This window comes from Hirundo rustica, chromosome 8 (genome assembly GCF_015227805.2).
Source record: "Hirundo rustica isolate bHirRus1 chromosome 8, bHirRus1.pri.v3, whole genome shotgun sequence".
In the NCBI taxonomy this organism is placed as follows: Eukaryota; Metazoa; Chordata; class Aves; order Passeriformes; family Hirundinidae; genus Hirundo; species Hirundo rustica.
The window spans coordinates 17,201,810-17,229,695 of record NC_053457.1 but is presented as its reverse complement, the minus strand read 5'-3'; the positions used below and the strand labels follow the sequence as shown (position 1 = coordinate 17,229,695).

At 46.9% G+C, this 27,886-nt stretch overlaps 2 protein-coding genes across 2 annotated transcripts; one reads left to right on the top strand and one right to left on the bottom strand.

Moving 5' to 3' along the window:
• Positions 1-4: 4 nt before the first annotated feature.
• NDUFB8 (NADH:ubiquinone oxidoreductase subunit B8) lies at positions 5-10,282 on the bottom strand. Its single transcript, XM_040072023.2, has 5 exons — positions 10,177-10,282; positions 9,883-10,009; positions 9,190-9,289; positions 7,548-7,703; positions 5-230 (listed from the first exon to the last, which is right to left on the bottom strand). The coding sequence occupies exons 1-5, from the start codon at positions 10,274-10,276 to the stop codon at positions 138-140; spliced, it is 576 nt and encodes a 191-aa protein (XP_039927957.1). The 5' UTR covers positions 10,277-10,282; the 3' UTR covers positions 5-137.
• A 2,109-nt stretch (positions 10,283-12,391) lies between these two features.
• HIF1AN (hypoxia inducible factor 1 subunit alpha inhibitor) lies at positions 12,392-22,027 on the top strand. Its single transcript, XM_040071678.2, has 8 exons — positions 12,392-12,656; positions 13,621-13,871; positions 15,078-15,226; positions 16,891-17,036; positions 17,545-17,651; positions 18,051-18,114; positions 18,346-18,456; positions 19,628-22,027. Exons 1-8 carry the CDS (start codon positions 12,417-12,419, stop codon positions 19,670-19,672), a joined length of 1,113 nt encoding a protein of 370 aa, XP_039927612.1. The 5' UTR covers positions 12,392-12,416; the 3' UTR covers positions 19,673-22,027.
• The last annotated feature ends 5,859 nt before the right edge of the window (positions 22,028-27,886 follow it).

Here is a 27,886-nt window from a genome sequence, read left to right as displayed (position 1 = left end):
CACAGTAGGTCTCACTGATATATTTCACTGCAGTTAGCAGCTGAACATTGAAGAACAAGTGTTAACATATGCCAGTGAACACTAGACAAGGTTCCTTCCCCAGCAGAACTGATGGAAATGTAGCACTTGAACAACATTCAAATTTCATAGTGTATCACCGCTGGTGGCTTTTTATTGGGGTCTCCTCCTTTCTCCAGATACAGGTCATTGAAGGGATATTGCTTCGGTCCCTACAAGAAGAGAGAGTGGAAAATTCACCACATTCACCAAGCAAATTAAGGGGTAAGAGGAAAATGTCTCATCCCATTCCACCCCCACCCAAATGAAGGCTTGTAATTTATGACCTAAATTTTTATTTCTTAAGTGCTTCAGCTAGAATATTAGAGTATGAGGAAAGTAAATTCAGAAATAGGGCTTCCTTGCTGTTGGGGTTTAAGTCTCTGTGGAATTTTTTCCCCCCTCCCAAGTTGCTAGGAGACTAAGTGCTGAGTGCTTAACCTGGACAAAAGAACTGATAACTTAGTTTTGGGGGAGGGAAAAAAGCTCCCGGAGAGAGCGGAGGGTGGGGGGATCTCGCGGTTTTTTCTCTTCTTCTTCCGGGGGGGGAGCACGGAGCGGGCCACGGTTGTTGGAATCCACAGTTAACGAAGGAGTCTGGTCCTGGGAATTCTATCATCTCTTGGAGTATCCAGGAATTCGGAGTTTCTTCGCTATCCTGCTGGATTTTGGGTGAGACCGGGTCCCGCCGCCGCGGCTTCTCCGGCACTGCCACCTCTGCCTGCCGAGGACACCCCCTGCCTGCGGAGTACAATCCACCGCGCCCGGCTTCCAGCCATCAGCGCCGGAGCTTCCACCGTGTGCCCTCGGGGTTTTTGGTTCTGTTCTACTATTGTTATAATTACTGTTGTTTTTTTTGTCTGTCCTGTTATATTTACTAGTAAAGGACTGTTATTCCTTTTACCCATAGCTCTGACTGAAAAGTTTTATTTTTGATTTTCCAAATTATAATAACACGGAGGGAAGGATTCAAATTCCTCATTTCCTAGAGAGGCCTGCCTCTCCTTAGCAGACACCTGTCTTTTCAAAACCAAGACAGAATTTGGCGCCCAGATCGTGGGGCATTGAGAGAAAAAGGAATAACAGTTCTTAAGTGCCTACATTGCTGTGCACTAGATATCATGTGGTCTGGCTTAACCTGGTTTGGGTGGCATGTGGGTGTGGCCGTATTTCTCCCATTTGCAGGCCCTTTTCTAAACATGGGCCCTGTAACTAAGGTTACTGTGGCTGTCATCAATCTTGCTATATGGGTTAACGAAGTGAGGAAATCGTGGATTTTTAATTTCCTCTGGAAGGCAGGGACATGGATTCAGGGCTATCATACACTAACTGTGTGTTTCTGGAGTTACTTTAACAACGGTACCTACTGTGAAGAAATGACACCGGGGGAAATTTTTTCACAACCCTTCACCCAGCTCTTTGGGCCTACCCCACCAGTCTTTGAAGGGTTCAAATCTCTGAATGTTAATGACATCATACAGTGGCTGGTGTTGCTGGTATGCCTGTTCTGTTTAGCATTTAGAGATAAGGGGAGACTGACCTGGATAACCACCCTGATACCTACCCTAGAGAATAAGGATGCTGCCCCACAGCCTGAGCCCGTCCCACAGCCTGGCCCTGCCCCACAGCCTGAGCCCGTCCCACAGCCTGACCCTGCCCCACAGCCTGACCCTGCCCCACAGCCTGAGCCCGTCCCACAGCCTGACACTGTCCCACAGCCTGCCTCAGGAATAAACCACCCAGATTTGGTGAAGGAGATCCGTGAGATGGGTCAGATGCTGAGGGAGTACCTTTCCCCTGTAGTAGCCTCATTAGCCCCAGCTGCTGGGAAACCCTCCCCCTGCCCCGACAAAGGAGAGTCTGATGGTGCAGCAGCAGAACCCACAGACGTTACAACTGTCCAGGTTCCAGCTGAACCACAGGGGCAGCCACAGCCAGCAGCAGTGGCCCCTGTGGAAACAAAGAAGTATAAAATGAAATCAGAGCACCCAGGCAACAAGGATAAGAAAGGAGGGCCCTCACAACCCGGGGAGGAGTCAGAGGTTGAGATCATCACTGAGTCCCTGACATATGAAAGTCTCCGTAATCTGCAAAAAGATCTTGCACGGCGGGGACGTGAGGCTTATACAGCCTGGTTACTTCGGGTCTGGGACCTTATAGGTACAGGCGTGCAACTAGATAGTAGTGAGGCAAGGAATTTGGGACCCTTGACCCAGGACTCAGGTGTGAATCAGGTATTCGTAAGGGAGCCAGGGCCCCTTTCCCTTTGGGAGCGGCTTTTAATGAGTGTACGGGAGAGGTTTGTCCACAGAGACAGAATGCAGGAGCACCATCATAGAATGCGCTGGAAGACCCTTGAGGAAGGGATCCAACAGTTGAGAGAAGTGGCGGTATTGGAGGTACTCTTTGGGAGGGGTGGACAGCATGATAATGACCCCGACAAAGTCAAGTGCACAGGGCAAATGCTGTGGAATCTGGCAACTCTAGGACCATCTCAATACGCCACATACATTGCAACAATTCATCCTGATACCAACCGAGAGACAGTGGGTTCTGTAGCCAACAAGCTTAGAAATTATGAGAGTATCATCTGTAGCCCAATGCAGGCTCAGGTCTCTGCTGTGGCTAAGGAACTCAGAGAGGAGATGATGGAGATGAGGGAGGAGATGAGGAGGAACAGTTCCCATGTGGCACCGGTGCGAGTTACAGGCCCCAGAGTCAGAGCTCAACAGCCCCCAGCTAGAGAGAGAGGGTACACCCCACGAGCTGACCTGTGGTACTTTCTGCGTGACCATGGGGAAGACATGGGAAGGTGGGATGGAAAACCCACTTCTGCCCTGGCAGCACGGGTGCGTGAGCTCAAGGAGAGAAACACTAACCGAGGGGGTTCCACTAAGATGAAGGTAGCCTCAACATCGCATGACCAGGCTGCCAGGTATTATAGAAGTGAGGATGATATGTCAGATCCCCGTGAAGGAACCTCTACCATGTATGCCCAGGAGGGGAATAATGACCGGTGCTAGAGGGGCCCTGCCTCTAGCCAGGGAGAGGCACGGGAAAACCGGGTCTATTGGACGGTGTGGATCCGATGGCCTGGCACATCAGAGCCACAGAAATATGAAGCTTTAGTTGATACTGGTTCTCAGTGTACCCTGATACCATCGGAATATGTGGGGACAGAACCTATTTCCATTGCTGGGGTGACGGGGGGATCACAGGAACTGACTCTGTTGGAAGCCGAGGTGAGCCTGACCGGGAAGGAGTGGCAGAAACATCCAATTGTGACTGGCTCAGGGGCCCCGTGTATTTTGGGCATAGACTTCCTCCGGAATGGTTATTACAAAGACTCTAAGGGATTCAGGTGGGCTTTTGGAATAGCAGCTGTGGAGGCAGAGGGCATTAAGAAATTGAATAGCTTGCCTGGACTGTCGGAGAACCCATCTGCAGTAGGACTTCTAAAGGTAGAAGAGCAACGAGTTCCAGTTGCCACCTCGACGGTGCACCGCCGACAGTATCGGACAAATAGAGATGCCGTGATTCCCACCCACAAGATGATCCGTGAGCTGGAGAGCCAAGGGGTGGTCAGCAAAACCCACTCACCCTTCAACAGCCCCATCTGGCCTGTGCGCAAGCCTGAGGGAGAATGGAGATTGACTGTGGACTACCGTGCCTTGAACGAAGTGACTCCACCATTGAGCGCTGCTGTGCCGGACATGCTGGAACTCCAGTACGAGCTGGAGTCCAAGGCAGCAAAATGGTACGCCACAATTGACATTGCTAATGCCTTTTTCTCCATTCCTCTGGCTGCAGAATGCAGGCCTCAGTTTGCTTTCACCTGGAGGGGCGTGCAGTACACCTGGAACCGACTGCCCCAGGGGTGGAAACACAGCCCCACCATCTGCCATGGACTGATCCAGGCTGCACTGGAAAAGGGTGAGGCTCCGGAGCACCTACAGTATATCGATGACATCATTGTGTGGGGGAACACGGCAATGGAAGTGTTTGAGAAAGGAGAGAAGATCATCCACATTCTCCTGAAAGCTGGTTTTGCCATCAAGCAGAGCAAGGTCAAAGGACCTGCCCGAGAGATCCAGTTCCTGGGAGTAAAGTGGCAAGATGGACGGCGGCAGATTCCCACTGAGGTCATCAATAAGATCACTGCAATGTCCCCACCAACCAGCAAAAAGGAGACACAAGCTTTCCTAGGCGCCATAGGTTTCTGGAGGATGCACATTCCTGAGTACAGCCAGATTGTGAGCCCTCTCTACCTGGTCACCCGCAAGAAGAACGATTTCCACTGGGGCCCTGAACAGCAACAAGCCTTTGCCCAGATCAAGCAGGAGATCGCTCATGCAGTAGCCCTTGGCCCAGTGAGGACGGGACCAGATGTGAAGAACGTGCTCTACTCAGCAGCCGGGAACAATGGCCTGTCCTGGAGCCTGTGGCAGAAGGTGCCTGGGGAGACTCGAGGCCGACCACTGGGATTCTGGAGCCGAAGCTACAGAGGGTCCGAAGCCAACTACACTCCCACAGAGAAGGAAATCTTGGCCGCCTATGAAGGAGTTCAAGCTGCCTCAGAGGTGATTGGCACAGAAGCACAACTCCTCCTGGCACCCCGACTACCGGTGCTGGGGTGGATGTTTAAAGGAAAGGTTCCCTCCACCCATCATGCCACCGATGCCACATGGAGCAAATGGATTGCCCTCATCACTCAGCGCGCCCGCATTGGAAACCCAAATCGCCCTGGGATTTTGGAGATAATTACAAACTGGCCGGAAGGTGAAAGCTTTGGTCTCATGGATGAAGAGGAGCAGGAACAAGTGACACGTGCTGAAGAAGCTCCACCATACAACCAACTGCCAGCAGAAGAAACACGCTATGCTCTTTTCACTGACGGTTCCTGCCGCGTCATAGGGATGAACCGGAAGTGGAAAGCAGCTGTATGGAGCCCCACACGACAGGTTGCACAAGCCACTGAAGGAGAAGGTGGGTCAAGCCAACTTGCTGAACTCAAAGCTGTTCAACTGGCCCTGGATATTGCTGAAAGAGAGAAGTGGCCAAAGCTCTACCTCTACACTGATTCGTGGATGGTGGCCAATGCTCTGTGGGGTTGGCTGGACAGGTGGAAAAAGGCCAATTGGCAGCGTAGGGGAAAACCAATCTGGGCTGCAGATGAGTGGAAGGACATTGCCACTCGGGTAGAGAAGCTACCTGTCAAAGTCCGTCATGTAGATGCCCATGTCCCCAAGAGTCGGGCTAATGAGGAGCACCGAAACAACAAGCAGGTAGATCAAGCTGCCAAGATAGAGGTGTCAAAGATAGACTTAGACTGGCAACACAAGGGAGAGTTGTTCCTAGCTCGATGGGCCCATGATGCCTCAGGTCACCAGGGTAGAGATGCCACCTATAAGTGGGCACAAGACCGAGGGGTGGATCTAACCATGGACAGTATTTCTCAGGTTATCCATGACTGTGAGACGTGTGCTGCCATCATGCAGGCCAAGCGGGTGAAGCCCCTGTGGTATGGCGGGCGATGGTCCAAGTATAAGTACGGGGAAGCCTGGCAGATTGACTACATCACCCTTCCCCAAACCCGCCAAGGCAAGCGCTATGTGCTGACCATGGTGGAAGCCACCACTGGATGGCTGGAGACCTACCCTGTGCTCCACGCTACTGCCCGGAACACCATCCTGGGCCTTGAAAAGCAAATCCTGTGGAGACATGGTACCCCTGAGAGGATTGAGTCTGACAACGGGACTCATTTCAAGAACAGCCTTATAAACACCTGGGCTGGAGAACATGGCATTGAGTGGGTGTACCATATCCCCTATCATGCGCCAGCAGCCGGGAAGGTTGAACGATGCAATGGCCTGCTTAAAACCACTTTGAAGGCACTGGGTGGGGGGACTTTTAAGAACTGGGAGAATAACTTAGCAAAGGCCACCTGGTTAGTGAACACTCGAGGTTCCACCAACCGAGCAGGCCCCGCCCAATCTGAGCCCCTGGGAACAAGAGATGGAGATAAAGTTCCTGTAGTACATATGAGAGGAATGCTGGGAAAAACTGTTTGGATTAATTCTGCCTCCACCAAAGACAATCCCGCTCCTGGGGTTGTTTTTGCTCAGGGACCTGGCTGCACATGGTGGGTGATGCAAAGGGATGGAGAGACCCGCTGCATACCTCAAGGGGACCTTGTTTTTCGGTGAACACTGTGACTGTGTCTGTATTTATATTCACATGTATATATATGTATATTATTTAAAGATTTAAATTCAATATAATATGTTGGTGTGGAAAAAATTCGGGGTGGATAATGTTGGGGTTTAAGTCTCTGTGGAATTTTTTCCCCCCTCCCAAGTTGCTAGGAGACTAAGTGCTGAGTGCTTAACCTGGACAAAAGAACTGATAACTTAGTTTTGGGGGAGGGAAAAAAGCTCCCGGAGAGAGCGGAGGGTGGGGGGATCTCGCGGTTTTTTCTCTTCTTCTTCCGGGGGGGGAGCACGGAGCGGGCCACGGTTGTTGGAATCCACAGTTAACGAAGGAGTCTGGTCCTGGGAATTCTATCATCTCTTGGAGTATCCAGGAATTCGGAGTTTCTTCGCTATCCTGCTGGATTTTGGGTGAGACCGGGTCCCGCCGCCGCGGCTTCTCCGGCACTGCCACCTCTGCCTGCCGAGGACACCCCCTGCCTGCGGAGTACAATCCACCGCGCCCGGCTTCCAGCCATCAGCGCCGGAGCTTCCACCGTGTGCCCTCGGGGTTTTTGGTTCTGTTCTACTATTGTTATAATTACTGTTGTTTTTTTTGTCTGTCCTGTTATATTTACTAGTAAAGGACTGTTATTCCTTTTACCCATAGCTCTGACTGAAAAGTTTTATTTTTGATTTTCCAAATTATAATAACACGGAGGGAAGGATTCAAATTCCTCATTTCCTAGAGAGGCCTGCCTCTCCTTAGCAGACACCTGTCTTTTCAAAACCAAGACACTTGCATAAATGATTGTCTTTAACAGAAACATCAAGGTGGTCTTGCTTTCAATCTTAATCAACAATTTATCTCACAGCATGAGGATAATATATTGCAAAATCTGCTTGTGTATTCAGACATATTTTTCAAGAGTACATTCCCCAAATGATACAGCTCATGAGATATAATTAAAAACACAGGGCAAGAGAAGCATCTCACTTGTGATGCACACACAGAGGAGAGAGTACCTAGACCAAAGATGGGACACTGTAAGAAGTATAGTTCAAATTAGTTCCCTGTGAACAGGGACTGCTGCTATGAAGCAGCATCTGTGAGCAGAGCCAGGCCAGTCAAGAGAACAACTCAGGCCAGATGAGGCCACAGGACATCCACTGGCCCATCCACTGCGCAGCAGTTTTGCATCCACACCCATCACTCATCTTCAGCAAAACCACTCTTATGGGCACTGGCAATGACAAGAAATACAGCTACCTTTCCGCCCTTTACCCTTAGGTTTCACTCACCACAGGCATGTAGGATGGGTAGATCGCTCCAAGACCAAACATGATCAGCATTGTGCTCAAAAAGATAAAGAAGTGTTTGCTCATGATGTGCCAGGGAACGACAGTGGGGGATGTATCAACCCGGTTCCGAATGTACATGTCAAAGTCCCAGTGCATCTAAAGAGCAAAGGAAAACAATTGCACATTTACCAACAGTGGTCAAACTGCTTTACTCAAGGGAAGCGGTACATTACAGCAGTCACAAAAATGCCAGAAGCTGTTTCATCTCCACTCAAATACAGAGATAAAGCCACAGAGGAAGTACATGGTTTACCTACAGTCACAACAAATTGTTGCATACAGTAAAACTCTAAAGACTCTACATTTCATCCTATGCTTATCCCAGAAAACATGCTTAAATATAGGATAGCAGCAGTTTTTATTTCTATGCATAATCATTCCACCTCGGCTTTGTTCCCCAGGACTATTGGAAAGGCATGGTATAAAGTGGAACCCTCATTAATGGAAGCTCAGTCACATACCCAAACGGAAGTAGTGCTATTTCAAACAAAGAAGCAACTACCTGACACTTGGAAGCTGGTCCCTCAAAACAGGGAGAGGACCTGCTGTTACTCCACAACAAGAGCTAGCTAATGCCCTGAAGTATAAATAGGAAAGTCTCAAGCATGTTCAGCCTATAGTCTCCTTTCACATTAATAAATGTAGCTCAAGAGCTGCTCAAGATTCACAGCTCTAGCTCCCCTAGAGCCCCACAGCTATCAAACCTAGAGCCAGAATGAGCAGAAATCAAAGATGCCTAAACAGAGGCATTTGCTGACACCTGGAATACACCCTCTTCGTTCCCAATTGCCAACACCATGTGCAAGGGCTTGTACACAAGCCTTCCTGCAGCAACCACTACAACACAGAATCAGTGTGGGTTTTTTTCATGTGCTTTTACAGCCATTAAAACATGCACTTTGCTGTGATACACACGTTGAAATGCTCTGACAAGGTTTTACTACAATACATTAAGCACACATACCTAGATGAACTCTTGCTTTTAGTAAAGAGGTCATAGGTCAATTACCAAGCTCAACAACTGCATATTACAGTAATTCACTGAGAGAAAAGCTACTCCTGAAAAGAATTTGAGGAGCTTATATTTTCAAAGTTAACACAGATGACCTATTTACATTTATCTTAAGGACATGTTGCAAATTTCCTTTAGAGAGAGCATCCTTGTTTGCAGTCTACCTCAAAAAAGCCCTGGAGTAATAAAGCAACAGTAGCTACTTCAATTGCACTAAAAGGATTTTATTCGAACAGTGGATTCTTTGCTAAACAATTCTGAACCAGGATCTTGTACTGAGTCCGATCAGGCAAATAAAATTACTCCTGCAGGGAAAGTTAGGTTTGTAAAGTCTCCCTTCTCATATGTAATAAGTTAACTGTCCTCAGCACTTTCACAGTATTTACCCAGATGGCCATAGCCTAATTTTGTCTTAAACTGACTGTCCCTGCTTGCACAGGCAACACACACCTGCACGGATGATGAAATTACACAAAGGATTCAACAGAAAGCAGTAACAAGAGGCACATATTAGAATTTAGTAACAGAAGCACTGGTGAGCAACTTGAGAAGTGGGACTGGAGTTCCTACCGGCTCTCCCCAGTTGTGCCTCATGTCTGGCTGGTCCCACTGGTACCAAGGATCTCTCTCGTAATGAGACTTATCAGGGAGCATGGGATAGTCACCATACCTATGAGAAACAAACAAAAGACCAAACATAAAGAACTTATGTTTGGTACTTATTTAGATATAATTTGTAGGAGACAGTCTATGACAGGCCTAAGGAAATAAAATCAAATACTGTCTTGTTTTTATAGCTTGTATGCATATACTTTTTTTGAAATGCATTAAAACAACTAGCACAACAATAATTACCTTGATACCAGTCACCATAACAAATCGCATTCCCCAAACTGGCCTTATTGGGCTCCACCAGATGAAAGAAAATGCAAGCTTAACTAAAATATGGAACGCTAGTCATCTTGGCACATATTGAAGAACATTTAAATATCTCCTGAAACCTTTATTCTCAACATTCATATGCAAGTCGTAGCCTTGCAGGACAACAGGATATGAAGTCTCTCGCATTTTATTTACACAGCCCTCTAACTCATTCAATTCACTCCTATTTTAAAACACGAAAGTGTCTTCAAAGCTCTAAGCTCACAGAACAGCAAAGCCAGGCATTCACTAGGGACTACGAGCCTGCAGCAGCCACCCACAAAGACAAGGAACTGTCCCGGCCCGCTCCCGGTTGCGGAACAACGGCGCCACCCAGCTCACCCTAGGCCGTCGTCGGGGAAGGGCTGATAGTCCTCCACCCGCATGTTGTACTTCTTCGCAGCGGCTGCCCGCTCCTCCGGAGTCCGCGGGTACGGCCCAGGCATCATGTCCTTGGACATCTCCGAGGCTGCGGGAGAGCAACGCTGCAGAGTGGGCGCGGGCCTCGCCGGCAGCCGCAGCCAGGCCGGGGAGGTCGCGCCGCCCTCCCGCCCCGACCCCGCAACCACCGGCCCGCCGCCCCAGACACCGCGGCCCCGCCGCCGGCCCCTCGCTCCAGCCTCCCCGCTCGCTCACCCGCCCGCGCCCCCGAAGGCGCCGCCAGGGCGGCCCGGGCCGCCCTGAGCCCGGCGGCCGCCCGGGGCCAGAGGACACCGCGGAGAGCGCCCGCCGCCATCGCCCCCAGCGCGCAGGCGCGGCGGCCGGAGGCGGGGGGCAGCGGGGCGGGGCGGGGTCAGCGCCGGGGCGGGGCTGGGGGCGGGGCCTCCCCGGGGCTGCCTCTGCGGCGGGCACCAGCCCCGCCGGCCGGGAATCAATCGCCGCTGGTTCGTAATACCGACACGAGGTTAATGGACGGAAAAGGCTTCGGTGCGGTATTTTGCTCTGTCTGTCATCGTCTGAAGCGGGGCAATGGGAATTTATGGCAGGGACCGCTTTCCAGACGCGGGGAGCCTCCTGCAGAGCAGCCGGCTCTCGATGCTCAATCGGGTCAATGCCGCGCCCAGCGGCGTCAAGCAAATCGCCTTCTTTGTATCAGTATCAATATTATTATTCAATACCCAAATGTAATCGTCTTATCTCCATGGAGCCAGGGGAAGGTGGACAGCAGAAATGGCATGTTAATTTAGCAATGTGATTCTTCAAACATAAGCAATGTGTTATTGTAAATAAAATCAATATAAGCATTAAAGGATTTTGCAGTTTACTTCATTATATAAACTCTGTGGTAGTTGAACTCATTTTCCTTCAGTTATTCACATCAACCATAATGGGCAATGTCTCTGTAACGATTTACATTATTATCCTTTGCAGCTCAAAAACTATCACAGACCATTTGTCATTAAAGCCATTCCTTCTAATAACAACATTAATTTTAAACCTAATAATTGAATGAAGGTAGTGGTGAACCACAAAAATATATCTGAGATACAGCATGCCTGAGATGGAGGCTTTGTCACAGATAAAGAACAGGATTCTTTCACTTATCCTAAAGAAAGACCTAATGTCAGTTTAGGGATGGTGTCTTAATTCAGCCAACTCCCTTGCAAACGAGTATGCAGTGAAGTTAGTTATCTAATAAAGTTATTAACTCAGAGCCCAACCTTCCAGTGCAGATGCTGCTGCTGTTTTCCATGGAGCAGCATTTGGTGTCTGTCCCATCTCTGCAGCCCACAGTGCTGTGGGGACAGCAGTGTGGGGACAGCACTGGAAGTGGGGACCTTGGTTCCCATTGTCTTGGGCTCAGGCCTCACTGCAGACTTGGACTGTGGTCAGCTACTTCTTGCATCAGCTCTTCACCACTGGGTATATATTTTTTGAATTATGTTTAAGTTTTCCACAGCTGTGTTTCAAGTTTTCCAAGCACCGAAATACATTTGCAAATACACTGTAAAAAAATGTTGGTAACCTGTACAGCAGAAATGCTGTAAATTTAAAAGGTGAGAGGGCATTAATTTTCCTAGAAACTGAGTATATTAATAAATTTTGGAAGGACAAAGAGAAATTGCATCATTCTCATGAAGGCAAAGTTCTGCACAGGCAGAACAAATCCCAGCTACTGTAAGATAAAAACCACTGAATGCCAGAGACCAAAATTTTCTCCAGAGCTTATGCCTAATGTGGCGCGCATTCTTGGGAAACAACGATCATCATTCTTACTGTCTGCAGATTAAAAGCCAAAAGTAGACTTTGTCTCACATAATAAACATACAATAAGAAAATAATTCAACAGCTTCAGTCACAGTTAATAAAATGCTGCTAAAATGATGTAGCCGCCATCACAGGCCGGGTGTTAGTTGCACCAGGCAGTGCTGTATTTTTTGTTGTTGTTGTAGCAAGCGTTAATTAACCCTCTCGTTTCGGGCGCAGATCTCCGCAGTGCATTGCCCGTAGGCAGACCGAAGCAGCGGGCAGTGCCGTTCCCATCGGGGCCATGGAAACGCCCGAGGGGCAGCGCTTGAGCCCGCTCCCCCGCCTTTGAGGGGCAGGGGCTGCTGGCTGAATGCACGCTGGGCGGCACGGGGCCCGGAAACGAGGCTGCAGAGACAATCCTTTCTGTTTCCTGCAGCGGGTCTTTCCCGGCCTGTGCTCCCAGCTCCCCGGGGTGTCCGAGAGCCTTGGAACGGGACAGCGGGCGAAGGGCAGCGGAGCCTCCTGCAGCCCCCGCCCGCGCGGGAGCGCTGCCGCGGCCGCTCCCTCTCTCCCTCCCTCTCCATGGCGCTCTGCCCTCCACCTTCGCCCTCCGCTTCCGGCGTTGCCATGGGCGCGCAGCTTCCGCTTCCGGCTTCCTTGGTACGGGTTCTCCGGTGGAGGCGGCGATGGCGGCGGCCTCGTCCTCCTCCGCCTCCTCTTCTTCTTCCTCCTCCTCCTCCTCCTCCTCCTCCTCATCTTCCTCCTGCTCCTCCTCGGCGGCGGCGGCGGGCTGCCGGGAGGGCCCGGCGGTGGCGGCAGGACCCGGCTGGAACGACTCCCAGTTCCGCCGCTACTCCTTCGAGACGCGGCCCATCCCGCGACTCAGCCACAGCGACCCCCGCGCCGAGGAGCTCATCGAGAACGAGGTGAGGGGGATCCCGGGCGCAGTCACCTCCTCATCCCGGCCCTGTCCGTCCGGGGTACCGCGCGGCTTCCGTTGCAGCCGCTGTCCCGCTCCTCTCTGCTGTGGTGGATATTTTTCTTCGGTGCTACAGCGTTGAGTTGAGAAATTCGCAGGAGACGTTTGTTTTAAGCCCTTTGTTGTCGGGATGGAAGTTGTGGGAACGTTTTATAAAACCCTGGGCACATACATATTGATCATTTTGTCAGTGCGAGCGACCAGAGATGTAAAGGTTCCTTTGCAGCGGTGGCTCTTGTATTGATTCTATAGCAACTCAGTCTCATTTTGGTAGGTTTGGTAGTTGGGCTTTTTAAGGAAAGTTTGCAAGAAGGGAAGTTGTGTATGCACAGGTTGGGAACACAGCACGGCCTTGGTTAGGTTGCTTACTCCTGGTAGATGAGAAGATAGGCGATGTCCTTTGTCTTTCTTTTGTAGTGGTTCTCTTTTTTTGCTGTAGGAAGAGATGGTCAGTTTTTTGATGGCTGGTAATTTGCAGTCCTCTGAGAAAAGAGATGAGTTCTGTTTCTGGATTCAGAGGGATATTTTTGCTGGCATTTACACCTTCACATCTGAGGCTGGAAGTGACCAGCCAGAATCTACTGTGTCTCCTGGCTACGTGGCAGGACCAAGCAGGCCCAGCAGCGTTGCCAGCTGGTGTTTGTCTAACCTCGCTGATAGAGATTGGCTAAGTAGATAGTGCAATCTGTCCCATTGCTACCAGGAGCTTACTGTAACCTCAGGACACCACTTTCTTAAAACTTCCTATCATGCTTGGTTTTCTCCCCAGAACGAGGTGTATGATTACTTCAAATGCCTTTTCCAGTTCCCCATTTTGAAAGGGAGTTTTTGTGGGTGCAATAATGAATGCCTATTGATTGTTCCTAAGTTCAAGAGGTCTTTGAATCAATAAACTTCCTGTTTCTCCCCAGGAGCCAGTGGTGCTGACAGATACGAATCTGGTTTATCCTGCTCTGAAATGGGACCTGGACTATCTCCAGGAAAACATTGGCAATGGGGACTTCTCAGTGTATAGTGCCAGTACACACAAGTTTTTGTACTACGATGAGAAGAAAATGGCCAATTTTAAGAACTTCAAACCCAAGTCAAGTAGGGAAGAAATGAAATTTGCCGAGTTTGTGGACAGACTCAAAGAAATACAACAAAAAGGGAGTGCTGAGAGGTAAGTGATATGTGGTGTGTGGAGGTTTCTCTGTTTTCTTCAGACCTAAGTAGGAGGTAGGTTTTTCTTCAGTGGGTGTTGATGATTAATGTGTCTTGAATTTTTTGGACTTCTTGTTTGTTTCTTTTTAATAATCTGCTTTTCCTGCAGGGCTTGTAGTTGACAGCAGCCTTGTTACCTTATGAGAAAAGTTCATACTAAACAAACTGTTCACACTGGCTGTGGGAATTTATTTATTTTTTTTCTTCCTCTGTGTGAGGCAGGGTGTGTAAGAATTGAGCTTCACTTTTTTTTGGCAGACTGTGGTATTGGTAGAGAAGCCTGTTGTCTTATGAAAAGGTACAGGCTAGGGTAATCAGGCTTTCCCACAGAATCCTAAGGCAGCTGGAGCTAGCCCTCTTTGGGAAATATGAGGTCAGGTTGTGCAGGTGCTGTGTACTGGTGGTGATGGACTGTGCCACTAACAGAGCTGTGAGTTTCTGAGAGGAGGTTCAAGTGGACATGGACTATAACTATCAGCAGATGTACTTAAACCCTTAGTGTTTTCAGCCACAGTCCTCTAAAAGCAACACTGTACCCATGCCCACTTGTCATCTGTGCATTTCTCTTCTTTCTCAGCTTTGGGTGTGCATTTTCCAAGAGAGAATGCAGTCCTTGCTCTTAAAAATGCATTTTCTTCCAGCATTGCAGACAGCAGTCTGTAATGCTGTGTTTGTTGGTACAGATGCTTGATTCCTCTGATTCTCTATGTCTAAATGTCAGCATGGCTTTAAGTAACTTGATACTGAAATGTGCAGGCTCTCCTGAGCCCCCTTTTTCCCTCATGTAGCTCTGGTAGAAGAGGTAACTGGTATTGCAGGTGAATTAGACGAGTGTCATTCATCTAGGGATTAGACATATTTGATAATGGCTGGTCTGTTTAGAGTTTCCTCCTCCTGCCCTGAGAGAGGGTTGTTCTTCCTTAAAATTATGTTTTCCCCTTGTAATTGTTCAAGTTGAACCGAGATCTGTACTGGGAAACCTTAGAGCAAAGTTTGGGGACTTTTTGAAACAGTTTCCTTCTACAGCTGTTGAGCTGTATAGTGATAGAACAGAATCTCTAGGAAGTACTTCTCTGTTTTGAAATCTTTCTGAAGAGACAGAGTATGTCTGTGTTAATGACAAAGCTTAATACTTGATTTCTGCTTTCTCTCTTGGATAATTCAGGCTGTATCTGCAGCAAACGCTGAATGACACCGTTGGAAGGAAGATTGTGGTGGATTTCCTTGGCTTCAACTGGAACTGGATTAACAAGCAGCAAGGGAAACGTGGCTGGGGTCAACTGACTTCTAACTTGCTTCTTATTGGCATGGAAGGTAAATAGCTTCCTCAAATTGGAGGAGAAAGGGAGAAGATTACATCAGCAGTTCTGTACTTCAGTTCCAGAAGGTCTTTCAAATGGATTTTCCCCTAGTTTCTGTGTATTCCTTCAGAGGAGGTAGTTTAAAGCTTTGTGTTGGGAGGAGACTGTTGTCACACCTTAGCTTGGGTTATAAAGAGGAAACAAGGAAAGGAATAGTCTGTATTTTGTCAGGGATGTACTGTGAATGCCTGAATGTAATGTGCTTATGGAAAGGCTCTGTGTGATGCTTGTGGGACTGTGTTTCTAGTAACTACTTATCATATCCTGGGATCTGTTTACTGTTTGCAGTTCTTCAGGCACTTTAGATTCAAAAAGCAGAACGGTTTGCAAGTTGAACAGTGCTAGACTTACAGGCTTTTTTGAGTATGTCCAATGTCTGCCCAGGAGGAAATATGATTATTTCGTGAAGCCTTTTTTTCTTATTTGAGCTAGTGCACTGTGAGGAGGAATTCTCTTTTGATCAAGACTGGATTTTTTTTTTTTTTCTTGAAAGGTTAGAGTACAGTGGGAAACTTGAATATGGGTAAATTCTAAAAGTATATGGATAGAATAGAATTCTAAATCCATGGAGCCTGACTTAGAGGCAGGTGCCTTAGAAGACAGAGGTATCACTAGGCTGCTGACAAGGAGAACATTCTTTTAGAAAGTAATCTCAATAACTCAAGAAATGTACTCCATTCTGTGAAGTGTGAGGGCCTATAATCAATGTGGCCAACATATCAAATTATAATTGTTCAATTACAAAACTTGGATGGTTTTTTCCCCTTTGCTCCAAGTCATACTCAACCTACAGTAGTTTGTCTTTGCTGCTTGTTTTACTAGCTGAGAGAACATAATATAGAATCAGTGGACCAACACTTCTTACAGGCCATATAATCACTAAAATCCTATTAACAGGTTATGCACAAGAACCAAGGAATTGTCTTGAACCAGCATGTGCTAGAAAAAGAAATGTCTTTAGAGCAGCATGTAACTGTATGATCTATTTAATGAAATTACGGGGTTAACTGTTATCTTAATTCTTGCTGGCCAAGAGAGTACTATCTGAATTGGCAAACAGCCTGAAAAACAGTTGTGAGGGGTACAAAACACCCCACTGTATTTAAAGATTTGATTAAATTTAAGATCTAGTGGCAGCAGTCAAGCACTGTTAATCAGACTGGAGCGGGTGTTACGGGGAGCTCCAGTGACAGAGATTGTTTACTTGTTTTCTTGTAAAACTTCTAGGACTTTTTTTCATATCCAGCCATGGAACTCTTTTTCTGCAGACTAATAATCTTTGACAGTCTGTTCCACAACTTGTCATTTAAACAAAATGTTTTATGAAAAAGCTTCGCATCAACATTCAGCATCTGCTGTTCATTGAAACAAGCTGGAGACCCTAATCCTGTAGAGCATAAGTTGCTGAGTATGGATTTGGAATGGAAATTAAGTGGAGTAGCAACTGCTCAATAACGGCTGACTGATAGAGCGCTCAGTTTGTAACATTCCTGTTGTCATTTTCCTTGTTTAGTTTCTGAATATGTGGGAGTATATTTTCTGTCTTTAGCAAGGAATGTAACTTGCTTCTTTTTCATACCTGTACATGAAAGTGTCTTATCTTTTCTCTCTGTGTAGGGAATGTGACACCAGCTCATTATGACGAGCAACAGAACTTCTTTGCTCAGATTAAGGGTTACAAGAGGTGTATCCTGTTTCCTCCTGATCAGTTTGAATGCCTCTACCCTTATCCTGTGCACCATCCGTGCGACAGACAGAGCCAGGTGAGAGTAGCAGATCTGTTCTCTGCTCCATGCCAAAAATGGGCATTTGTAAAGATGCTAGGTGGGAGGAAGCTGCACTGGAGTTAAAGCTGTAAAACACTTGCTGAGCTTTTGCAAAACCTCTGTTCAGATTTGCAGAACCTCTGTTCTTCACAGAATGCATTGGTGGAAGAACTGGTGGTTTTATCTTTGTGTTTGGTCCCAACTCGCAAGTGCTAGGGCCATAAAAACCTTTTTACTGATAGCACAGTGGGGTTGCAGTTGCTAACTTCTCTGTTCTGTTTCACTGATCCCTTGGTCAAACACGGATTTGCTGACAAACAAATTGCAAGATTCTTACCTATATGGTACTTGGAGGGTACTGCAGGACCTCACAATGAAGTTAAGATACAAATGGGAATGTAAAACCCATGTAGAGAGGACCAAGATGATTTGACACTGAGAGCCAAGAATAAGAACTGTCATTGCAGGAAATTCTCCTGAGTTTCTTCATGTTTTCTTCTGTTAGGTGGACTTTGACAATCCTGACTACGAGAAGTTTCCAAACTTCCGGAATGTGGTTGGCTATGAGACGGTGGTGGGTCCTGGGGATGTCCTGTACATACCTATGTACTGGTAAGAAGGATGGCAGGACTGCACTGTCATAAAAACCAGTGGTTTAAAATGTTTTCTACTTAGTGTTGGGTTAGGTCTTAAGTGTATTTTGTTTTTATTTCTCCAGCAACTGTGATATTTTCTGTGATATCTTGGGCCAGTATGCTTCCAGTTCCTGTCTGTTGGCTGGGAATAGTAATTCTCCCTGACTCCACATTAGTTGTGTCATGTACTCACTAACATGTGTGAGAAAAGGATCTATATTTAAATAAGGAGAGCTTTCCAGAAGTTTTGAGGTCTTGATGCAGGAGGTATAGGGCAAGGCTTGTCTAGTGCTGTCTGAACTCATCATCCAAGGTATGTCATTATAAGCTACAGCAATAGTTTCTTTTTTTTTTTTTTTATGTGATTTCCATGCAGGTGGCATCACATTGAGTCTCTCCTGAATGGGGGGATTACCATCACTGTGAACTTCTGGTACAAGGTGAGTACAAGTGCAGCTTGGATAGCTCCAATCCTCCCAGAGGATTTGTTCAGGTAGAGATGTATTGGCACACACTGTTAATATGAGAACTTCATGGCACCAAGTCCTTTGCTTCTGGAAGCTACTTTTCCCTCTTCAGAGTTGTGTGTGTGAAGAACTGGGTGACTGGGGGAAGGTGGAATAAGCTGCCAATAGAGGAAGCATGCAAATGAGCTCTTTTTGATATTTCAGGGTGCCCCAACCCCAAAGAGAATTGAGTATCCATTAAAGGCTCATCAGAAAGTGGCAATAATGAGGAACATTGAGAAGATGTTAGGAGAAGCCTTAGGAAATCCACAAGAGGTATGGAAAAGAACCATCACTGCTGTTGAAATCGCTAAGGCATAATGCAAAACTTGAGATGACAGCTATCTGGCTCTCTAGGTGCCACAGTGAGGGTGGCAGAAAGCAGGATTGCTCTTTTGCTGGTTATTCCTGCAGTCTTCAGAAGGTCATTTGCTTACAAAAGGCAAGCTCTTAAAATTATAATTCTGGAAAGGACCACTACAAACAATGATGCAGTTGTTCTTTTATGTGGGGAAAAATGTACTTTGACTTTGGGCACTTACAGGAAGGTGTTGCTCCCAAATACTCCTTAGCCTTCTGTGCAGCAATGATACCCATTATTTGCAAAAAAAAAACCAACCAAAAACCAAACTGTTTCACCTGCTGAATCCAAGTCTCTTAAATAACAGAAGTCTCCTCTATTAAGTCATGTGCTTCATCTTTAACTTGTGTCTTGCTCATCTCTGAATTCCTTGCAATCTTAACCATCTGGAATATCAACAAAACAAAACAAAAACAAAAAAACCAACAACCCACCCCTGAGGTAAGAAGTCTAAAAAGACTGAGGTGCTAACAGTATGCCTGTGAAGATCTGATCATCTGAAAGTGGAAATGCGGGTCCAGGATAGAAATGTTTTCATGGTCTGTAATCCATACCACTGTGCAGAAACTCCTCTTTAGCCTTTCCCCTGAGATTATTTTACTGTCATAACATTCTAAACTTCCCTACATGATCAGGCAATGTTGAGATGTGGGAGTGGTTTTGACTGAAAAAAAAACCTTAGCAAAATCATCAGTCGTAGCCCCTCTTCTTACTGACCCCAGGGACCAGAGAGGATTCAGTGAGTGAGAATGTTCCCTCTCTGCCCTGAAAACAACCCGTGGTGACTATGGACTCCCTTTAATAGCATCTACTTAGAAATCACAGATGTTGGGTGGGAAGTGAAAATGTTTCAAGCATGTTTCTACTCTGAATGGAATGTTTTTGGTGTCACCTGAAGTCAGGTGTTGACAGAGAACCCTGCAGTTTTGGTAGGGTGTTTGAAGAATGTGTTTGTGGGTTCCCCAGTGTTTTTCTAGAAAATACTCTGAAAGTGATTAGATGTATCTTGGGCTCTGTGATGCAGAGGGAGCAGGCTCTGTACTGTACTAACTATCCTGGCTAATGACCTGTTTTTCCTTTGGACAGGTGGGTCCCTTGTTGAATATGATGATTAAGGGCCGGTATGACTAATGCCTGGTGCCCCTGGCTGATGTTGGAGCTGCTTTGTTCACAAGCAATGGAAGATTCTGAGCGCTAGTATTGCACGCAGCACTTAACAGACTGATGGATTTCCTGGCCTATCCTGGCCCCACTACAATAAAGGGGCTACTGGAACTGCAAAACCATTAGTACCCTATTCATCCTCCACTCTCATCTAACTGAACCTCCCAAGAAAGAGTCTGCACTTATTGGAAGCTGGATTCATGCTCACTAACTTGTTTATTTTCTTCCCTCTGCCCTGTTTGCCACAACAAGGAGCATGGCTTCTGGCACTTGGATGTGTTACTTCAGGATTTTCAGGCATATGAAGAAGAGCTTGGAGGATAACCAGGAGCAATATTGTTTCCTCGGCCTCAAGGGGTTTGGACCTCCTGGCTGGGTTTGTGTGTTGGTGCCAGCAGTGGATATAAGCTCGGAAATGTTAGGTTTCACAGTCCTCTGTTTTTAGAGGACCTGTCCCCGCTCAACTCTGGCACCTTTTTGTATTAATGGAAGCAAACATGTGAGATGGCCTGTGTGTGTTGAGCAGCTGGACAAATGATTCAGTTACTTCAGCCTAAAACATCTATGCTTTGGATGTAGTACAGGGTAGAGATCAGAATGAATTTATCTCGTGTGTGAGCACCAAATCCTATGCTCTCCAAATAACATCTGTCTTGTATGTCTAGATAAATCTCCTTTCTGACAGCTTTTTCTGGGGCGGGAAGGCTTCTCTCCTGCTCTTCTGAAGCTGCAGTATGGTTAAAAGGGGATGTAGCATTATGAAGAGAGATGCATAAATGCCAGGGCACTCTCCAAGTCTTGAATGATTAAGCCACATTTTTAAATTAAATTTCCAAGGGATGCTGAGCTCAGCTGTCAAAACACAGTGTCAGTTAGGTACAGAGCCTCACTTCTCCCCACCAGGGGTGCTGGCTCCTCAGACTAACACAGGAAAGTGCCCTTTTTACTGAAACTGCAAGAACTCAAGCGTATGTGGCTGTGCACAGGTGCGCATGTTTGTGTGATTTTGCGTGGCTCCTGTCTATCAGTTAAATCCATGCCAGTGTGTGGTTCTCTTCCCTGTACAGTCATATGAAAGAGTTCAGGACTTTTTGTTTAAGTGTGATTAAGTTTATCTTGATCCTTTTTGTGTTCTGGGACTTCACATGGCAGACTGGGAAGTGACAACTTCTTGTTTGAGTCCTCAGTAATCACTCTTAAAAATAACTTCGCTTTCTTCCTTCTCTTCCATGCCATAAGCCTTAGGCTTATGCTTCCATGCAGAAGCCTTAGGTGGAAGCTGGCTTTTTATTCCCTGAGGTGTGCTGCACTGCTTTCCCTGGTTTGGGGGTAGTGCAAAGGTCTTGTATTTTTGATGCGGTTGTAATGGGTCCCAAGAGGTAGAGGTGGGAGAGGCTGTTTTGTAGCCCGCGTATCTCATCCCAGAAAGTGTAGGATTTGTTTTGTTGAGACTTGCCAGTGTTTTCCCTGTTGTGCTGGGCATGTTTTGATGTGGGTTCTGATAAAAGTGTAACATGCTACTTGATAAGTGCTCCATCTTTGGTCTCAGGTCCCATCTTTTGCTGGGACAGCTTATGCACCACTTGTAGTGGGCTTGTGTTCACAAAAGTGAAAGGCTTCTCAAACAGGAGGTCCTGAGGCAAGTTTTCTGGCTGCTTTTCTGGTCAGAATAAATGAAGTTTAATTGGCAGCTACAGGGTCCTTGTTCAAGAAATATGTGTCACTGAGTAGTCTGACTGCCATGTGGCAGACTCTCCAGAGCTATGCTTAGATCCAGACGAAGGTCACTCAGCTGGATGCTTATCAATGCACAGCCCTTGGACAACTGGGGAAGAGGCTTCTGACTAGCCAAAAGCAAGGCCTTCCCAGGAATCTTGGGCACATGCCCTTTATTGAAAGATGCTCAAATTAAAGCCCATTTCTGTGCTATTTATTCAGTACATGGTAGTCTTCAGTACTGCTTGTTAGACACCATCAACTCTTGAAGCTCAGGGTGGGAGTTCATATCCCATGTGGAGAGAGAATGGTACTTACAGAACTTTTAGGATCCTTTTTTTTTTCCTTTTATTTGCCAAAGGTCTAACTTTTAAAGTGTCTGAACAGGTTTTGCTGCACTTGACTTCGTGAAAGCTCATTTACAATGCACTGATGGACTGACTCCCCCCCCCCCCCTTCCCTTTTCACCTTGTGCTTTCAATGCCCCTTGCCATGGTATTGGGAAGCTGTGTGTTCTCTGCTAGGGGTGTGTGTGCAGGGGGTGGGGTGTGACAAACACATGGTACCTTCTGAAGTGTAGTTCTTAAATACAACCAATGTTGAACAACAGAATGGCGTGGCTTTTATTTTGTGAGTGGCTGTGTGGAAGAGCTCTATAAGGACATGTGCATATAAAGTTGCCTTTCAGTCTGACAACTCCACTTGTGTTCTTCACCGGTGAAGGCTGTCGGTCTCCAGAACTGCCTTCAAAACAGAATACCAATTGCGTTATTATGTGTTGTCACAACTTTCTCCATAGTACTTCCATAAGCCTGAAAGGAAAGCTGGGAATAAGATGATGTCCTTGTACCCTGTCAACAAGAAGTATTGGTGGGAAGGGAAAAATTCCCCTCCCTGCTGACCTGAATGATGTCACCATACTCTGATTGCGTGACAGAGCAAACTACATCTACATTGTAACAGAGATTTTGGGGGGAAGCTTCCTGTGTGTACCTGTGATGTGTGTTAGCAGCCTTGGGAGGTGAAGTCCTCTCTACCTAGTCAACACAGGTTATTTTATGGCAATATTAACTACAGCAATCTTGAAATCTAACCATTGGTGAAATGTTGACTAATTCTGAACAAATGGCTAAGATGTAGTAAAATAGGGAGGAGCCGAATAGTAGGTGAGGGATGTTGGCGTGGTGGGAGAGAGAGATGCGTCAGCCTTGGGTACCACAAATGGCATTTTCTCCTCTCTCCCTTGGGGGACGGGGTGAATGTGAAGGGAGTAGGAAAGCTAAGTGCAGGAAGTCTGACTGTGGGTGCTCACCCTTCCCTGCTGTGCCTGCTGGGAACATCTTCTCTGAACACCCTTGCTTCTGTTGCACTGAACTTTGTGGTCTGCTGTGTCTGATCCTTTCTGCTCTGCACTTGCCTCTTGGATAACAGGTAGCATCACAAAGTTCAGAAACGTTTAGGTTGTGCAAAGAGCAGAGAGAGGAAACTGACGGATGAGCATGGTGTAATTTGAAAACTAGGTCAGAGGCCAAGATTTTTCACTTTTAGTCTTTTTCTTGTTTTATTAACTTAGGTCCCTTAATACCCTTCTTCTCTTCTCTTCTCTTCTCTTCTCTTCTCTTCTCTTCTCTTCTCTTCTCTTCTCTTCTCTTCTCTTCTCTTCTCTTCTCTTCTCTTCTCTTCTCTTCTCTTCTCTTCTCTTCTCTTCTCTTCTCTTCTCTTCTCTTCTCCTCTTTTTTTTTTTTTTTTCCTCTCTCACCTCATTTCCCTGTTCCTTTAGAAGTGGGATGTTCTTCTGAGGAGAAGTTTCATCCTTGTAAATCATAGCTGCAGGATCTTCCCTGTGTAAAGAGAAGCGCATGGGTTTTTGAACAACTGACCCACTTGTTCACCCCCTTGTTGATCAGGGTCATGCTCAGCTTAGGGAAATTCGGAGTGGTAAATGAAGTCCAGGGCAAAGGCAAGAGTTGAGGATCAGGCCCAGGCAGAGGAGGTGTCAGACACAGCTGCAGTGCAGGGGCAGGCTAACTCAGCTGGGGGGCACCCTTGGCATCAAAGCAGCTCTTGAGACGGGGGTAGGCCTGGGCCAAGATTTTTGTTTGCAATGGCTCTTAGCAATGACCAAGCTGACCTTGAACACAGCTAACTGTGCTTTAAAGCCCTAGAATGGGGGTAGTGCTCTCAGGGTCTCAGCAATCTCCTGGCAGGCCTTTGTTAATGCATGTTCTCAGCCCTGGAAGCAGAGCAGCAACTGCAGCAGAGGTACTGCCTTTGCTCATATGTTTTTACACTTACAGAAAGGCATTTCTGCCTCATGTGTATGAGAAGCTTCCCTACTCTTGCTTCTGGTCTTCATCTCCTGTTCCTGCTTTTGGAACAGAAAGCACCTCTCCCATCAATGTCCTTGGAAGCCTGAAGCCACCATCTTCCCTGGGCACTTGTCTGCATTGGCGCTGCCTAGAAGGAAAGGGAAAGATACTGTTACTGTGACAAACACATGCAAAGTAAGTTCTAATTACTGCCTCGAAAAGTCAAATATTTGTTGCAAGCAGAGGACTAATTGTGGGGGGAGGGAGCGGAAGTCGAGGCTCTTGGAGTGTAAGTGGAACAGATGCCCGGACGCCTTGGGGAAACGCAGCTTTCCTCTACAAATCAGAGCTTTAAATTACAAGGCTTTTACCAACGAGAACAGTTGTGGGAAGTCGTCTGCTCTCATTTGCGTAATGGCTTCTGTCACTGGTGATTAGACACAGGATGAAGGAAAAGAAATTTGACAATTAGGAATGAGCGATCATTAATCAGAATCTTTGTTAGAAGGAGGGAAGGGGGGGAGAATATCCCACAAACAATGGAGGCAGCCACTAGAGCCACAGTGAAGTCCACAAGATGCATAACTAAGTGTCCTGTTGCTCCACGGACCCATCTCTGCCTCGGTACAGAGCAGCAAAGAGCGTTATGTCTGTCTTGGAAGGCTTGGGGAGGAAGGCAGTGTGGCAAAATCCTTCCAGTCCTGTTCTGTGATTCTCAGATACCTACTTAGTAAGGGAGAGAGCATATCTGGGAGACCAGTCCTTCCCCCACTGACAACTTGCACTTCCATCTCCGTGCCTGGCCACAAACTGACAGCAAAAAACACAGAACAATGTCTTAAATTTTCTGTCTCCTTTCTCCACATCTTGCATGTGGTCTGTGGTGTGGAAGTGAGCAGGCAGGGGCCTTGACTGGCGTGCAGAAAGCTTAGGATAGGCAACATGAAAGCAGTTTCAGGCTCTTTTCCTGATAATGTCATTTTCTGCAAGAGCAAGGAGGAACCTGATGGACTGCATGGCAGGTAAAGAAATGAAGGCAGTGGTGACTTCTCTGTGTCTGTCATTTGCTGTCTTACCTCATCATCCAGTCATGCACAACCCACTGTATGCATTTGTTTGGATTTTGTGGGCTTTCATCAAATTATTGTACATATGAAATCTGAGTTACCTGTTTTCGTTACAGCTGTCATCCATGGTATTGTTAGGTTAAACATTTTGGTATAGTTTGCATGAAGAGGCATTGCCTCTGATTAAATCAAAAGCTCTAACCTGGGAGAGGGCATGACAGGCCATTTGTGGGGCGTACAATGTTGATTGGTTCATTTGAAGACTTAAGCTTACTGTATCCATTGATTTCAGTGACAGTTCCTGTCTTTGCGAGGCTGGGTCATTTACTTGAGGTGAAGGTCTCTATCAGGGTGACTATTCTTTCTGCAACTGGAAATACAAAGGGAAGAGCTGAAGCTGTGTTGTCTCATTCCCAGCTGGCTCTGAGCTCAGACAAATGACAGCAGCTTGGATTTTCAGCCTCTTCCCGTGGCTAGTATTCACCACAGAAAGTTAAATGAAAGAACAGTAGATCTCAGGACAGGATCTAACAGGGCTTTTTATCCAGAGCTCATTGTCACAGAAGTTAGGAGAATCATTGGTCATATTGCTTAGAATGGGGAGATATGTCAGGTAGTGACTTTTATTCCCTCTTGAACGCAAGAGGAAGGGTGCTTCTCATTCACAGCAACATTTTTAATGCTTGTTTACATTTGGAGGAGTGGACCTCATGCTCTTTGTAGAGGGGGAAGATAGGTTGTGGTGTAGTAGGTAGTGGAGTCAGAATTCACTTCGCAAACTTGCAGCAAACCCTGAGCAATCCCAGACTTTGACATGACAGGGCATTGCCCTTGCTGTAGGAAATGTCACTGTACTGGATGGCAGGAGCACAAGAGTGACTTTTGTCTCAGTGTCAGCTGTGATTTTTTTTTTTCTTTCCTGAATAGTCAGAATTTGTTATTGAGTGCCTTGATAGAGAGGACCTTTGGGTGTGACTTAACCTCTTAAGAAGCCAGGAAGGGAGGCTCTCTTGTGTGTAGGTAATCTGTGTTACAAGATCTGCTGCATGCTTTGTGCCCCTTGAGCTGCTTAAGCGCTGCTGGCCTCATGCAGTGAGCTGTGTGAGGGCTTGAGCTGAGCTGAAAGCAGCTAAAGGGGTGAGGTCAAATAGTTTGCTTCTATAAAAGGATGGTCCCTGTGCCCACCGAGAGGGCACATGTGGTTATAATAGCATCCAAGGGGGTAGTTTCTGTGGAAGAGATTAGTACAACAGGCAATGGGCTGATTCTGCTGCAAGTTCCCCCACCAGGACCTCTGACATTCAGAAGCTGCTCCCAACCATCTGTGTTTCATTGGGTTAAAATCCTTCTGGCAGCAAAGAATTACTGGTGCTGGTGGGTACTTGGGTCAAATGCCAGACAATACAGGCTGTGGAGCTGGAGGCAAGGCCTTGCTTGGCATTTGAGGTAATAAGCTTCTGGTCTGTCAGCTCACGGGAACCGCAGAGATTTGTAGAACTGAGACGTCACAGGGCCATGTTACTTGGGCTGTCAGGTCTGACACTGGCTCTGGTGGAGCAGATCTTAGTGCTCTTTGAGCCTGCGTTTGGCAGTGGTGCACACCTGAAGAAGGAATCTCCAAGTGGAATTGGGGGCTGTGAAGGACCCATTCATCTGCCACCAGTTCACTCCAAGCACAGCCTGGGGTCTCTTGCTTCCAATTCCTCCTCAGCACAGAGGCAATCCTGTGTCTCCTGCTTTTGCTATTTGTTTATAGCTCTCCCCATCCCATCTGTCTTTCTCTTCTCCTTCCTCCCGTTCCTTTTCCCTCCCTCTCCCTCCTCCCCCTCATTCCCTGTAAGCGATTAATCATTTTGACAGGCTCAGCGATGGCCTTTATTTCCTTGAGGCAGCCAAGAAATGTCTGTGAGCACCTTCTCTGACACCCCTCGTGTTCTCTCGCCAATCAGATCAGCCACTTCGCTTGGAGTGACACTGTCAGAAACATGGGGAGGGGAGCAGGGGGAGAACTCCAGCAGAGTCAGCTGGGAAATGGGCAGTGGGGCAGCATGGAGTTGGGGTGCCATGTGGGCCCCCATTAGCTGTGATGAATATGTCATTTCACTATAGCTTGAATGTCTCATACTTTGCTTCCTCCATCTCCTGAGGCTCCCCTTCAAATCTTGGTTTCAGCACAGAGGCAGTTGAGAAGAAATTGGACTTCACAGGAAAGTATCAGCCTCCAGCAGAGGGGCTGGAGGGAAGTGCTGTCAGAGGAGAAAGAAGAGCAGGCTGAGATCATCAAGGGAAAAAGAATGGGAATGATTTAGCAGATGGATGTGGAAGTCTTCCTGGGAAACTCCCTTTTGTCATGTGCAGGAAGGAAGTTGCTTCTGAATCTCTGTCATGGTTCACCTGGACTTGTCACATTGTCACGAAGATGCCTTCCATTCACCTGAGAACGTCTTGGGCCACAGTACTTTCTCTTGCAAATCCCCTGTTACCTAACTAGGATGCAAAGAGGGTACAGCAGGTGCATGATATTCCCAAAAGGATTTTGTCATCTGCTGTTACCAAGCTTTACAGTACCCACTGTCCCATCAACCTGGAACTGAGGGATGCTGTACTTTTATAATTATTCTTTTTCTCTTATGCATAAAAGCTGATATCCTCCTCAGTGGGAATAAGAGGTAATAATAACCATTCTGCTTAGGGGCTCTGGGAATATCTAGGGACCCTTTGTGCAGGGTAATGGATTGTAACTAACATTTACAGAAGTAGAAGAGATTGTGAAGGAGAGAAAGAAATTGTAGGTGATGTGCTAGAAGTCTGATGGAGTGTGATGTAAAGATCTGGGACAAAGTGGTCAATATCATACGGCAGGAATACATCAGGAAGGCTGAATACAGTGACTCAAGGGATCCTCTCTAGTCTCGTGCATTAAACAAGTAAATAAGCCCTGAGTTGAGCCTAGAAAAGAGTTAATAGGCTTTTCCCAGATAAAAGCCTCTAGCATGAGACTCTTCCAATTCTTCATTAGACCAAGGAGCGTGGATAGAATGAGCTATGCTTTGAAGTCACCACATCGTGCAGTGGGATGGAGGCAGCAG

Excerpts from the sequence above, each read along its gene's own strand:
- NDUFB8 (XM_040072023.2), bottom strand. The coding sequence starts at position 10,276 with ATGGCGGCGGGCGCTCTCCGCGGTGTCCTCTGGCCCCGGGCGGCCGCC. Across the intron at positions 10,010-10,176 it reads GCCTTCGGGGGCGCGGGCGG|CCTCGGAGATGTCCAAGGAC; the intron begins GTGAGCGAGCGG and ends GCTCTCCCGCAG. Across the intron at positions 231-7,547 it reads ACCCATCCTACATGCCTGTG|GGACCGAAGCAATATCCCTT; the intron begins GTGAGTGAAACC and ends CTCTTCTTGTAG.
- HIF1AN (XM_040071678.2), top strand. The coding sequence starts at position 12,417 with ATGGCGGCGGCCTCGTCCTCCTCCGCCTCCTCTTCTTCTTCCTCCTCC. Across the intron at positions 17,037-17,544 it reads CGTGCGACAGACAGAGCCAG|GTGGACTTTGACAATCCTGA; the intron begins GTGAGAGTAGCA and ends TTCTTCTGTTAG. Across the intron at positions 18,115-18,345 it reads CTGTGAACTTCTGGTACAAG|GGTGCCCCAACCCCAAAGAG; the intron begins GTGAGTACAAGT and ends TTGATATTTCAG.